At 32.6% G+C, this 14,653-nt stretch overlaps 1 protein-coding gene across 2 annotated transcripts; it reads right to left on the bottom strand.

The window, feature by feature from the left end:
• Positions 1–8,459: 8,459 nt before the first annotated feature.
• Positions 8,460–13,578, bottom strand: LOC115988533 (methyltransferase-like protein 22). 2 transcript variants are annotated; one of them, XM_031112104.1, is made up of 9 exons: positions 13,088–13,578; positions 12,740–12,832; positions 12,205–12,278; positions 12,015–12,117; positions 11,201–11,251; positions 9,639–9,795; positions 9,377–9,515; positions 8,838–8,943; positions 8,460–8,763 (listed from the first exon to the last, which is right to left on the bottom strand). In XM_031112104.1, exons 1-9 carry the CDS (start codon positions 13,293–13,295, stop codon positions 8,579–8,581), a joined length of 1,116 nt encoding a protein of 371 aa, XP_030967964.1. In that variant the 5' UTR covers positions 13,296–13,578; the 3' UTR covers positions 8,460–8,578. The 2 variants fall into 2 exon arrangements, with proteins under 2 accessions (XP_030967964.1, XP_030967963.1); XM_031112103.1 differs by having other exon boundaries at positions 8,462–8,763; positions 12,740–12,835; positions 13,088–13,575.
• Between the last annotated feature and the right edge of the window lie 1,075 nt (positions 13,579–14,653).

Here is a 14,653-nt window from a genome sequence, read left to right as displayed (position 1 = left end):
TTACTTTTACCCGGTGAAAAGGGAAAGGAGAGGCCTTGGGAAGTGAGTTGTTTCCAAATTCCAATCAAGACTTATCATTACAGTGGTTAGCAATTCCTTATTTTCCAATTTCATATTCTAAGATAAATTCTTTCACATTATTTATTGTTACATACTGAACCTTACTTCCACAGCTGATTTTGTCTATATACTATAAGAAAAATATATGCACTTGAATTGACCTTTTTTTTGTTTATTTATTTATTTATAATAACTGCACTCTTTTTTTCTTCTTTTTTTTTTTTTTTTTTTTTTTTTTTTGAGGGGATAATAACTACACTTGAATTAACACTACAAAACGCCAAGGTAGTCAATACCGTACCATAACGTATTGGTATAGATACCGGTATCGAAAAACTAACATTTCGTACCGGTTTAAATACCGGCCATACCGGCCATGTACTGACCATACCGGCCAATTCGGGCAATACAGGCCGGTACTGGGCATACCTGCCAGTACAGAAAAAAGTTTTTATTTTTTTATTTTTAATTTTTGTAATTTTTGAATTTTTGTTACGGCAGAATGGTAACTTATTTGCATTAACTTATTAGGATTATTTGTTTTCTTAGTATGCAGTGGTAACTTTTAAGCTTTCTATTTTTTATATTGTGTTTTTTTTTTTTTTTTAATTGATACTAAAGTCTAAAATCATAAATAATTAGTTTTAAATTGAGAAAATATTTTATGGTAAACTTTTATATTTATTATAATATATATACACACACACATACATACATACATATATATATATATATAAATATATATATATATTTATTTATTTATAAATATAAAAAATAGCGGTAAACCTGAAACGATACACTGGTATTGACTGGTATTCGAAATATATAGTACCGTTGGCCAAACCAGTATAGCCTCCGGTACGGTATTGACTCCCTTGCAAAACGCACGGGTTATAGTGTGTTTTTTTTAGCCGCATTTACAAAAATGAGGCTATAGCTTGTCTCTAGCTGCGTTTTTAGTAAACACTACTTAAACTATTGACCAATAGTCGTGTTTTTAAGCGTGGCTATAGGTTAAGTCTATAGTCGCGTTTATATGTGTTTAGCCGCGTTTTTTGAATAGAACCTATTGCCACGTTTAGAAAATGTGGCTATAGGACTAGCCAAATATATATATATATATATATATATATATTTTAAAGATGACCTATAGACCATATTTAAAATGCATCTATAGTTTACCTAAACGCGGCTATAGATTAAGTCTATAGCGACGTTTATAGGGGTTTTTAGCCGCATTTTTTGGATAGGCCCTTTATATGTGTTTAGCTGCGTTTTTTGAATAGACCCTATTGCCACGTTTAGAAAACGTGGCTATAGGACTAGCCAAATATATATATATATATATATATATATATATATATATATATATATAAAGATGACCTATAGACACATTTTTAAAATGCAACTATAACTTACCTAAATGCGACTATAGGTTAAGTTTATAGCAACGTTTATAGGGGTTTTTAACCGTGTTTTTTGGGATAGGCCCTATTGCCACATTTAGAAAACGTGGCTATATATATATAGTCGCGTTTTTAAGATGGCCTATAGTTGCGTTTTTAAAATGCATCTATAGCTTACCTATAGTCGTGTTTTTAAACAGCAGCTATAAGTTAAGTCTATAGCCGCATTTATATGTGTTTAGAAGTGCGTCTATAGGTTCATTTGATTTGATTTTTTTTTTTAATAAAAAGACTACCTATAGCAGCAGTTGGAGCCACTGCAATAAGCGTTTTTTTTTTTTTTCCCTTAAAACATGGCTATAGACAATTGAAAAAAAAAAAAAAAAACAAAACAAAAAAACAAAAAACAAAAAACAAAACAAAACATAAACCTTATAGCCGAGTTTTTAAAATGCGGCTATAGGCTGACGATCTATAGCCACGTTTTAAAAATGCGGCTAATGTGCACCCTATAGTCACGTTTTAAAATCGCGACTAAAATATGTCCTATAGCCATGTTTAATAAATGTGGCTAATTAGCACCTTATAGCTGTGCTTGAAAAAATGCAATTATAAGTCTACAGCCTATAGCCACGTTTGAAAAAACGCGGCTATAAATCTATTGGGCCTACAGGGACAGCTTTTAGGCCATGTCTAAAAACACGGCTATAGAAAACATGTTTATAGACCAAATTGACCTATAGAATTAATAAAACAACCTATATATATTATATGTAAATAACCCTATGAAATCATTAAAAAATTACAAATTGCACTGCAACAAAAAATGTTTATTACAATGAAAAAAATCATTGCAATAAGATCAAATTCATTGCAATAGTTTATGCGAAGCATTGCAATAAAATTTGAGGTAATAGGTTTGGGTTGCAAAAAAATTTTGTTGCAATACCACAAGTTTTGAGTGCAACATTGGTGAAAGCTGTCACTTTTGTGGTGATATCATCTATCTTATCATAGGCCTCGCGGCTCCTGCAGGATTATTGTAGTCCAGAGTGTATCCAATACCACAAGTTTTGAGTGCAACATCGATGAGACCTTGGAACACTGCAAATTGTGTTATCAAACGCAGTGCCCGACTGCCAGTCATACCACGAGAGGATAATACATACTTTCTTGAGGCTATTTCAGCCTCTACATACACAACAACAACAACAACAACAAAACACATTAGAAAAGGAAACTAACAAACACAACAACAAAAAATGCTAAAAGGAATAGTGAAGTTTTGTACCCATTTGATTAGGGCCAATCCAGATCCTCCTCATCTTGTACATCCATGAAGCTTTGTACTGAGCAAGCTCCTCAGCAGCTTTTTTGGCGGACTTCCTCCACCTCAGTACCCCAGAAGAAGGTTTCTGCCGGAGCAGATAGGTGGAGGCAAGGATTTGCAGAGCTAGCTTTATCTTCAGATCTCCGTATGTGTGAGTTGGGGTTTGGGTGAGAATAAGTTCCGATTGGGTCGTAAGTGTGGGTTAGGGGTTTGGGTGTCTGGCACGTGTGGGGGTGAGTTGGGGTTTGGGTTCTCACTCTTTGTCTTCCAAGAGTCGCTTCTAGTGAGTTTCTGTCAAAATATTTCTTATTTTTGGAGGGTTTTCGCCTTGGGAGACAAGCATTTCCTGCAGACAATAGTACAAGGCAAGGTGCCAATTAGTGAGAGTGACAAGTGTCCTAGGTCATGTGCGACGTTTATAGGGATTTTTTGCCGCGTTTTTTGGATAGGCCCTATTGCCACATTTAGAAAACGTGGCTATAGGACCAGCTGAATAATTTATTTTATTTATTTTATTTTTTTTTAAGATGACCTATAGTCACGTTTTTAAAACACATCTATAACTTATCTATAGTTGTGTTTTTAAATAGCGGCTATAAGTTAAGTCTATAGCCGTGTTTAATAAATGTGGCAATAGGGCCTATCCAAAAAGTTAAGTCTATAGCCATGTTTTTAAAATATGTCATATAGCCATGTTTAATAAATGTGGCTAATTAGCACCCTATAGTTGTGTTTGAAAAAACGTAGTTATAGGTCTATAGCCTATAGCTGCGTTTGAAAAAACGCGACTATAGACCTGTCGAACCTATAGAGACAACTTTTAGGCCACGTCTAAAAACGCGGCTATAGAAAACATGTTTATAGACCAAATTGACCTATAAAATTAATAAAACAACTTGCATATATTATATGTAAATAACCCTACGAAATCAATAAAAAAATTACAAATTGCAGTATAATAACAATCAAGCACTACAACAAATTTTTTTTTATTACAATGAAATAAATCATTGCAATAAGATCAGAGTCATTGCAATAGTTTATGCGAAGCGTTGCAATAAAATTTGAGGTAATAGGTCTGTGTTACAAAAAAAAATTTGTTGCAATACCACAAGTTTTGAGTGCAACATCGATGAAAGTTGTCACTTCTATGGTAATATCATCTATCTTATCATTGGCCTCGCGGCTCCTGCAGGATTATTGTAGTCCAGAGTGTATCCAATACCACAAGTTTTGAGTGCAACATCGGTGAGACCTTGGAACACCGCAAACTGTGTTATCAAACGTAGTGCCTGACTGCCAGTCATACCACGAGAGGATAATACATACTTTCCTGAGGCTATTTCAGCCTCTACATACACAACAACAACAACAACTACAACAACAACAAAAAATGCCTATATCAATTTTTCCTATATCAATTTATTGGTATCAACCAAATGCCTTGAATTGGGCAAGGGGGGTATGGTCTTATGGGTATAAAAGTAGACTCAAACTTTTTAATAGCAATGGTCCTATATCAATTTATTGGTATCAACCAAATGCCTTGACGCTTTTAAATAACAAAAATTTTTTTTTTTGAGGGGGAATATGTCACAATATTTAAATCAAGAATAGAAACTTCTAGTTAATTCCAATTCAAACAGATGGTCATTGGTTTGCAAATAGATTTTTGGCCTTCAATGAGCTTATTGTCACACAAATGTTCCCAAAAAAAAAATAAAGGAAAGAAAGGAAAGCAAAAACGCACATATTCTTTATATGCCCAAATACATATTAATATATAATATCATATCTTTACACGCAAAGTAACTTAAAATGAAGCATTAATCTAACTTAATAATTACTCCAAACAATCTTTTTATAGTTTATACTGGCATAATTAACAGATTTCAGCTTGCTATTCACATTCATGGGACACCGGTGAACAACGGCATTGCAGGTAAGAGACTTTAAATTGTTTACAGTCATTGCGGTATACATCACAAACTCTACTTTCATAACCCTTGCTAGTGCACTGCATAATTGAAGAAAGAAAATAATTATTATAAACTTGAACAAGAAATTATTGCAATATGCAATGTTAGAGCAAAATAACTTTTCTAGACAAAATAGCATGCCAACTCTCCCTATAAGGAAAAAATGCTAATTCTATTTTACAAATCACATTGCTTCTAACCTAATGGTTCTAGTTGTTTAGTTTTATTTAATCGTAATAAAAATAATGTTCTAAAACCCTACAAATACAAGGGAATATAAGGAAAGAATTTATTTCTTTTTCAATAACCAAGAATGAAATTATTTCTATTTCACACCATATATGTCTCCAATTCTAGTTTTGTTTTAGATGACCTATAGTCGTGTTTTTAAACAACGGCTATAAGTTAAGTCTATAGCCGCGTTTATATGTGTTTAGGAAGTGCGGCTATAGGTTCATTTATTAATTTTTTTCTTTTAAGACTACCTATATTAGCGGTTGGAGCCGCCGCAATAAGCTATTTTTATTTTCTTAAAACATGGCTAAAAAAAAAAAAAAAAAACTCTATAGCCAAGTTTTTAAAATGCGGCTATAGGCTAAGGATCTATAGCCACATTTTAAAATTTCGACTAAAATATGTCATATAGCCATGTTTAATAAATGTGGCTAATTAGCACCCTATAGCTATGTTTGAAAAAACGCAGTTATAGGTCTATAGCCTATAGCTGCGTTTGAAAAAACACAACTATAGACCTGTCAAACCTATAGAAACAGCTTTTAGGCCACGTCTAAAAATGCGGCTATAGAAAACATGTTTATAAACCAAATTGACCTATAAAATTAATAAAACAACTTGCATATATTATATGTAAATAACCCTATGAAATCAATAAAAAATTACAAATTGCAGTATAATAACAATCAAGCACTACAACAAAATTTTTTTATTACAATGAAATAAATCATTGCAATAAGATCAGAGTCGTTGCAATAATTTATGCGAAGCGTTGCAATAAAATTTGAGGTAATAGGTTTGTGTTACAAAAAAAATTTGTTGCAATACCACAAGTTTTGAGTGCAACATCGATGAAAGTTGTCACTTCTGTGGTAATATCATCTATCTTATCATTGGCCTCACGGCTCCTGTAGGATTATTGTAGTCCAGAGTGTATCCAATACCACAAGTTTTGAGTGCAACATCGGTGAGACCTTGGAACACCGCAAACTGTGTTATCAAACGCAGTGCTCGACTGCCAGTCATACCACGAGAGGATAATGCATACTTTCCTGAGGCTATTTCAGCCTCTACATACACAACAACAACAAATGCCTATATCAATTTGTCCTATATCAATTTATTGGTATCAACCAAATGCCTTGAATTGGGCAAGGGGGGTATGGTCTTATGGGTATAAAAGTAGACTCAAACTTTTTAATAGCAATGGTCCTATATCAATTTATTGGTATCAACCAAATGCCTTGACGCTTTTAAATAACAATTTTTTTTTTTTTTTTGAGGGGGAATATGTCACAATATTTAAATCAAGAATTGAAACTTCTAGTTAATTCCAATTCAAATAGATGGTCATTGGTTTGCAAATACATTTTTGGCCTTCAATGAGCTTATTGTCACACAAATGTTCCCCAGAAAAAATAAAGGAAAGAAAGGAAAGCGAAAAGGCACATATTCTTTATATGCCCAAATATATATTAATATATAATATCATATCTTTACACGCAAAGTAACTTAAAATGAAGCATTAATCTAACTTAATAATTACTCCAAACAATCTTTTTATAGTTTATATTGGCATAATTAACAGATTTCAGCTTGCTATTCACATTCATGGGACACCGGTGAACAACGGCATTGCAGTTAAGAGACTTTAAATTGTTTACAGTCATTGCAGTATACATCACAAACTCTACTTTCATAACCCTTGCTAGTGCACTGCATAATTGAAGAAAGAAAATAATTATTATAAACTTGAACAAGCAATTATTGCAATATGCAATGTTAGAGCAAAATAACTTTTCTAGACAAAATACCATTCCAACTCTCCCTATAAGGAAAAAATGTTAATTCTATTTTACAAATCACATTGCTTCTAACCTAATGGTTCTAGTTGTTTAGTTTTATTTAGTCGTAATAAAAATAATGTTCTAAAACCCTACAAATACGAGGGAATATAAGGAAAGAATTTATTTCTTTTTCAATAACCAAGAATGAAATTATTTCTATTTCACACCTTATATGTCTCCAATTCTAGTTTTTTTTTTTTTTATTTATTTTTTATTTATTTTTTATTTATTTTTTACGACATCTGGTACTACAGTGTCAATTTTTTTTCCAATAAATTAAATTAAAAAATAATAATAATAAAAGCACGTAAAAAGAATTCCCAAATTCATTATAATTCTCGATTGCATGAATAAATGTTGTTAATTATAAGGAAATAGACCAAGTGAACATGATAAGTTAAACCTAACAATGGAGGATGAGTCAATTGAACTAAAGCTCATACATGAAATTAGGACGAGTGCACATAATTCATGCATAATAACCATATGCAAATGGGTTCATTTGATCAAGATTTCATCAATCCCAAATGTATGGTTTTGACTAGTTCAAAATTGTGATATACATAATCTTTTCTCGTTAAAATTTGTTACACACAAATTGCTAAAAAGACTCTTGCTTCTTACTATTGTGCAACATATATATAGGCAAAAATGGGCTTTTGCCCCTTTCGCCCAAAAGATGTAGCAAAATGCCCCTATTCTGAAACTATCTAGCAAAATATCCCTATTTTGAAATTCGATTTTCTAAAAATTGAGTTTTACATTAAAACTTGATTTTTAGAAAATCGAATTATTGGCAATCAAAAAAAAAAAAAAAAAAAAAAAATTTATGGAACTCGAGTTTCATGTGAATTTTTTCTAATAACTTGATTTTCATCAAATCGAGTTTCAAAGTAGAGGCATTTTGCTACATCTTTTGGGCGAAATAGGCAAATGCCCATTTTGGCATATATATATTGTTGGGTGGGGGGGTGTTTGGGTTCAAATATGCAACTTAGTTAAAGGATGACATTAAATGATCTCAACTTAGCTTATTTATTGAAGAGCTTTTTTAGAGCTTTCCTAAATCCTAGGTTTTTTTCCCTTGTTTACTACTAATGTGAAATACATTTATGCCTTTTTAATATGAAACCAACACACGTTAACACTAGGTTGGACATTTACTTCATATAATATTTAATTATTAATAAACATTTACTCGTGGCTCTCTACTACGCCTGGAAAAAAAAAATCCTTAATAAGCTAAGCTCCTCCAAGTCTTTTGGATGTGACATTATATATATATATATATATATATATAGAGAGAGAGAGAGAGAGAGAGAGAGAGAGAGAGAGAGTTAGGTTCAAATTATATTTGGTGTAACTCTAAACAATTTAATACTACTCAAAAACTTATTATAAAATTCATATTTTGAAAATCCCACATTTGAATTACATGATCTATATGTTTTTAACATTCATACCAATTTTTTTACCATTTGATTCATAAACTCATCTTTTATTCATTATTTTAAACTTTAAAAACTTGAATTTAAATAATTGATTGATGACATAACTATTAATCTTTGATCACCTCAAAATATTGCATGTATAGAGAATATACGAAAATAATGTAACCCTAAGACCACTTTAGTATGATAGCTTATAAGCATTTATCACTATAAAATGAACGAAGACAGGATTATTAGACTTTTATGACAAATTTAATCGCCTTGCAAGTGTCTACATTACTTTAGTCACATTGTCACAGGAGTCTCCTACATTGGGATTTTTTTCCTCATATTTAATCCGCCAAATCTCAACATCATTTCCTCTATCGTAATCCCTCACATATTGTGGAATTTGTGTGATATCGATGCGCTTTCCAACAAAACAAGGGACAGATCCATTTTTGATGTCCTCACATTCTGCATCACCATTACAAAATCAAATTATAACCAATATCAAGTGGTACTAGACATCCACACAGTAACATACTCACCGCTGTCATCCCTCAAATAACTACGAAAGTGTGAATAACCATTTGCAACAACATCGAGATCATTGACACTGAAGTTGTAGCGCTTTTCCAATGCCAAGTATAACACCTAAGAAACATAGGAAGGTTAATTAATGCCAACATATAGGAACTCAAAGTGGTTCTTTTTAAAAATAAACAAGACATGTCAATGATTGTTAATTTTTTTTTTTTTTTAAAAATATTAAATTTGGTCTGTAACAAAAGGACTCGATGGGTTTTGAATCCATAATCTTATCCTCCTCCACCCATTCTTGTGGGAGGAGGAAATGGAAATTGAGTCAGAGCTCATTTGCGAGATGTCAACAACCTTAAAAGAGGAATTTAACCCACATGGGAAAACTATCCATTTCAAATAACATTCGAAAGGCCCACTTAGGCTTTAGTCCAAAACCTTGAACATATCTTGTTTTTCAAGCCGAAAAGAGGACAGATAACTGTTCTGTCATGAGGAGATATTAGCTGTTTGCCATTGCACCCTGTTCTACCATTTTGATCTGTACCTTCTCTGAACCTAGGGACATAAATTTCTCCAAAACATTGAAAAATGCATCAGTCAAGTCATCGCTGTAAATTACGTCAGCAGCCACAAGCAAAGAAGCTCCTTGGACTTCTTCAACTTCAGAAAAGGTCCATAAGTACCTGAATGACACAACTAAACAAAATGATTTAGGCTCCCAGATAATTGAAAGGGAAATTTTTATTGGACCAACCATCTTGCAGTTGTCTTATCTTTCTTTCTTTTATCAACTAAAAAAATTTCACCTTTTATGCAGAGGAGACTCTCCTGGTCCTACTACTCTAGGGGGCCACGGACTCATCCATTCGAGTTCGCGCACATAAACTGCTGCTTGACAGTTGAACAGTCCAGAATTAAGGTCAACATTCTCAGCACAGTTGTTAAGGATTTCATCACCATGGTCTGTCAACAATTAGAGTGGCTTCTTTAGAAATACCATTTCAATACTGAGTAACAAAATGAAGTAGAAAGAACTGAAAGAGCATACTGGGATGTGTGTACCCTCCAATAAAAATCATGCATAATCAACTTTGCCTCCAGAAACCCACTCTTCTCATTAACTACTACACGTTAATGTGATACAAATTTCATCCTGGAAGATCAGAAAGCATGTCTAACTACAAAAGGTAAGAGGAAGAAAACATAGTACACCATCTGTGACTAGAGGTTCAAGATGATCATCAGCTCAATCAAGTTCAAATCTTTAATTGCTGGTATTGCTTATAAATTAGGCATGAATATTTGCAATTGTAATTAGATCAGACTATTCCAATACAACTTATCAGAAACCATTAGCTAGTTGTAAACTTCAAATGACCTACTCATCAACGGCTGAGGATTTATATTGTGGTGTTAAAAAGTAAAAAACTTTACTATAAATGAAGGATTTCTGAATTAATATAATAAGACGGAAAGTAAAGGTCAGGCCTTGGTGCAATGGCAAGTGCCTTCCACCCAAAATGGCAAATTATGGGTTCTAGTATGGGAACCAGCCTCTCTCAAAAAAAATTGGGGGACAAGTTTGTCTATTGATCACCTCTTCTAGACCTTGTAAAAGTGGGAATTTTGTGCATTAGGTAGGACCTTTAATTATGATGGAAAACAGTTAAAAATGTTCACAATTAATATAGTTTTCTCACTTAAAAAGTATTACTGGCATGTAATAACCTGGTGGACTGATTTTCCCTTATAATATAGTCTTCTAATAAGACAGCTCTAATTTCATGCACTCTATTTGGCATTGCCTTCTATAATTTCAACTTCTCTAATTAACAATAGTCTCTGTGTGTGTCTGTACACGTGTGAGAGAGAGTGTCAAGTGTCTTAGCTCTCTTAAGGAGCTCCTTCCATCTCTTTCATAGTACCAACTTCAGTAGTGTATGTGGTTATAGTAAAAAATCTGTGAAACTTAAGCATATCAGCCCTCCATTCCAGCCACATAAAAAGCACATGTAAAATACAAGGGTAAAACAGATTGAAGATTTTTTTTTAATAAAAAAATAAAAGAAAACAAAAGAGGAAAATGAAACCATGAATTTGATTTGATATGTCCACAGTTGCAGATAATCATATATCAGCAAACTGTACACTGACTCACGTTTTACTGAATAACAGTATGAGACACAATGATCAGGCATCCATCCATCCATCCACTAGGAAAAAAAAAAGATTTCAAACAAATTAAGGGACATATCAAATCAAATTCATGGTATCTAGTAAAGGTAAGGTACAATACCAGTTACAAAACCATTAAGGGATACTTGCAAATGAATAAAGAATGATATCTAATAAAGGTAGGGTACCATACCAGTTACAAACACCGTTTTTGCAACACGTGCAAGTAATATACCCACCAACCCTGGTGAAAACAGTAAGATAAGACCTTGTCAGCCAAGATACACAAATGTTTCCGATAGGCAGTGGAGATGAAGCTAAATTTAGAATGATGTACAAATCTTAAATGATTCTGAAGCATTACACAAACTTATAAATTCCAGATGGTATTTGATAAGACAAATGTGACATTAAAGGAACCAAAAAAGGAAAAAGAAAAATATTTCAAACATTTTTCATTCCCCAAAACAGCTGTTCTGCCAAAAATTACAAGTCATTTTCCCATATAGTTGTCTAATGACCTGTATTTTCACAATTGCCACTAATTGACTTTGGTTCAGCAAGAATCTAATTCTGATATGACATACAATCTACGAACTTAAGCATATTCTTGTTATTAACCATAAACCTATCAATATAGACATCAAAGTGAAAACCTCATATGTCAGCAATGATGTAATCAAGCCCATGAGCAGGTTAATCCATGATGATACAGTTACAGTGTTATACTGTTATAGGCAATAATGTGAGTAAGATATAATTTTATTTTTCCAAAACACTTTATAAATGACCAGAACTGTTAATGGATGTTCAAAAATGGTAGCCACAATATAAACCATGACATAGGACCAGTGGTCAGGATTATCAAATTAACTGTTACAGTTCTTAATGAGGTTCAACAGGTTCATGTCATATTGGGCATATTCAATCTTGTTCGTAGGTTTAAAATTTACATTATTGAGTGAAAGTACCATGAAAATCAAGGTAGGTACTAATGGTTGATATACCTGTTCCAGCACCAAGTTCTAATGCTACAATTCCATCAAACTCAGCTGAAGTAAACATCTTATGCAGAATAAAATCAGATAACACTAGTTCTGCTCTCCACACCTGAAGGGTAAACAAAAAAAGAGATTAAATTACAGCACATAAATCTAAGAGAAACCATCATAAGATTCATAACAAACCAATAACTACCTGCAAACCGACATTTGGAATTGATGATGTGATATTATGCTGGATGGTCACACGGTAAATACAAGAAGCTGGTTCTGTGCAATATATACATATTCATATTAAAAATTGCTTTTTGAAACTTATATACGTACAGACCAAATCAAATTCCTCATACAAATAAATTCTTAACATAACAAAAAAGAGATACATGCATATGCATATATAGTTATGGCTTGCATATTACACTTTTACAATCTTATCCCACTTGATAACTTCTCATATGAATTTTTTTTTGTTGAATCCACTGTTTGGATTATGTGATGTCCACATACTTATCATGCTTGTCAATTCTTAAGAACATCGAAGATCAAGTAATATCTTATCAAAGAAATGCTTAAAATCATAGTTTCTTTTTTAATAAAATACTTTGAGAATGTTGTAAAACAAACGGGTTTTGAATTGTATAGTAAACAATATCAAATTTGATGTTACATTGGACTTCACAAAATAATAATAATACTAACATTAAATAAATGTATTGTAGACAAGAACTTACTGTTACGCCTAGTTAGAACAAGATCACCATCTGGGTCCACGCTAAATGTTTGATTTGGTGAAGCCGCTTCACATTGGTATCTGCTAGGTTCAACTTCTAAGTAATTGAATTAAAAGAAAGTAAGAAACTAAACTACATCACTCCCATTACTTCAAATTAAAATATCAAACCACAATGTATTTGAAATTCCTAATCTTTTCTCATAAAAACAAAACAAAAAGATAAAGTAAGTACTATTTTTCTATTTTCATTCCTAGTTACTCACCATATCAAAAGCAAAAAGTACATAATTGGTACAACGTTGTTTTCAGACAATAGAGATATTAATGTATTTTGTAGATACCATACCAGGTGGAGTTGGAAGAGAAATGGTGAAGTGGGAAATGTGGGGCCCAGAGATGCCAGGTGGGCATCCTAGGTGGACCTCGCTCATCACATGTTCCTCATCCTTTGTTGAATCTCCGCCGTTCATTTCTTCCTCTTCCTCAGATGATGTAGGTGGATATGGTGATTGTGCTGAAGAGCCTGAAGCTGAAGATTCGGTTCTTTCTTCCATAGAGGAAGATCATGAAGAAAACCAAACCCTAATAATATTAAAATCCCCAATTCTCAAAACAGTGCGTTTTGTTCATTTGTTAAATTGCAGATGTTAAGGTGGTGGATATATAAAAAGACGGTGCGTTTTTACCAGTGCCAGCGGCTCTTCGGAATTCTGTGCGTTGTACTGTGTTACTACTTACTACTACGGCTACGAACGGCAAACCGTTTTGATATCTTATGATAGACAAAACGGTTTGAAACTAAAACGACATTTCTTTCTTTTGCACGCCATGATTATTTTTGCTACTTTCTTTCTACCATGAACCTTTAGATATTAGTCATAAAAATTGGTGTAGTCTCTCGTAGGGGTGTGTAGCCAACCCACTGATCCATCATAACCACCCCTAACTCAATGGATTGAATTGATTTTTAGGGATTGATGGGTTAGGTTAGGTTAGGTTAGGTTGCTCTTTTTTTTCTTTTTTTTGGGGCTATGGATTGAGTTGGATTTGGGTTAAAAGATTCACAAATTTGCCTAATCTAATTCGACTCACCTATTTTTAATATATATTATAACTTTTTTTAATTACTCTTTTGCCATTCTCCTTGATATAAAATAGAACTATTTGATATCTTACAACTAAGTTGGGATAGAATTTTTTCTCAAAAAAAAAAAAAAAAAAGGATATAATTATTTGATATCTTACATTCTTACTACCTAAATATCATTTGGTTTGATAATTTGTGTATGATGGTGTTACAACTGAGAATTTTCAGAAGATGGCAGGGGGCAAAAAATAGTTGAAATACTGCTTCTATTCTACTTTGTATTTCAATTGAGTCAAGATAAAACTATTTGATATCTTACTATATAAATGTCATTTGGTTTGATTATTTGTGTATGGTACTATGCTTAGAATTTTTGGAAGATTGTAGGGGCACTTTTAATATTTGTTGGATGTAGTTGTTTTAAAGGTCAGTTTAAAATAATAATAATAAAACTATCCAACCCTGTTATGGGTTGAGTTTTTTTCAACTTGACCAAGGTAGGTTAGATTGAAAAAAACCCTCTCAACTTGACCCAAACGAACCCATACACACCCCTAGTCTCTTGTGCTCATTTTGTAATATGTACTCAATACTTTTTTAAAGCACAAATTTTTTAATAATCTAGTTTTAAAAAGGCTAAAAAATTATTTGAACTTTATAGTAGGCTTAATCCTTTTTTTTTTTTTTTTTTTGAGAAAGTTTGTTTTGTTTTCATTGTTGCCGAATTAATGTACTATGTACAAACCTCTGCTCTCCTTGGATTAATGTACAAACGTCTACAATCAAACGCCCAGAAGAAAACTCTAAATAATCTACATAGAGAAT

This window comes from Quercus lobata, chromosome 5 (assembly GCF_001633185.2).
Source record: "Quercus lobata isolate SW786 chromosome 5, ValleyOak3.0 Primary Assembly, whole genome shotgun sequence".
Classification (NCBI taxonomy): domain Eukaryota; kingdom Viridiplantae; phylum Streptophyta; class Magnoliopsida; order Fagales; family Fagaceae; genus Quercus; species Quercus lobata.
This window is presented reverse-complemented; position numbering and strand designations above follow the sequence as displayed.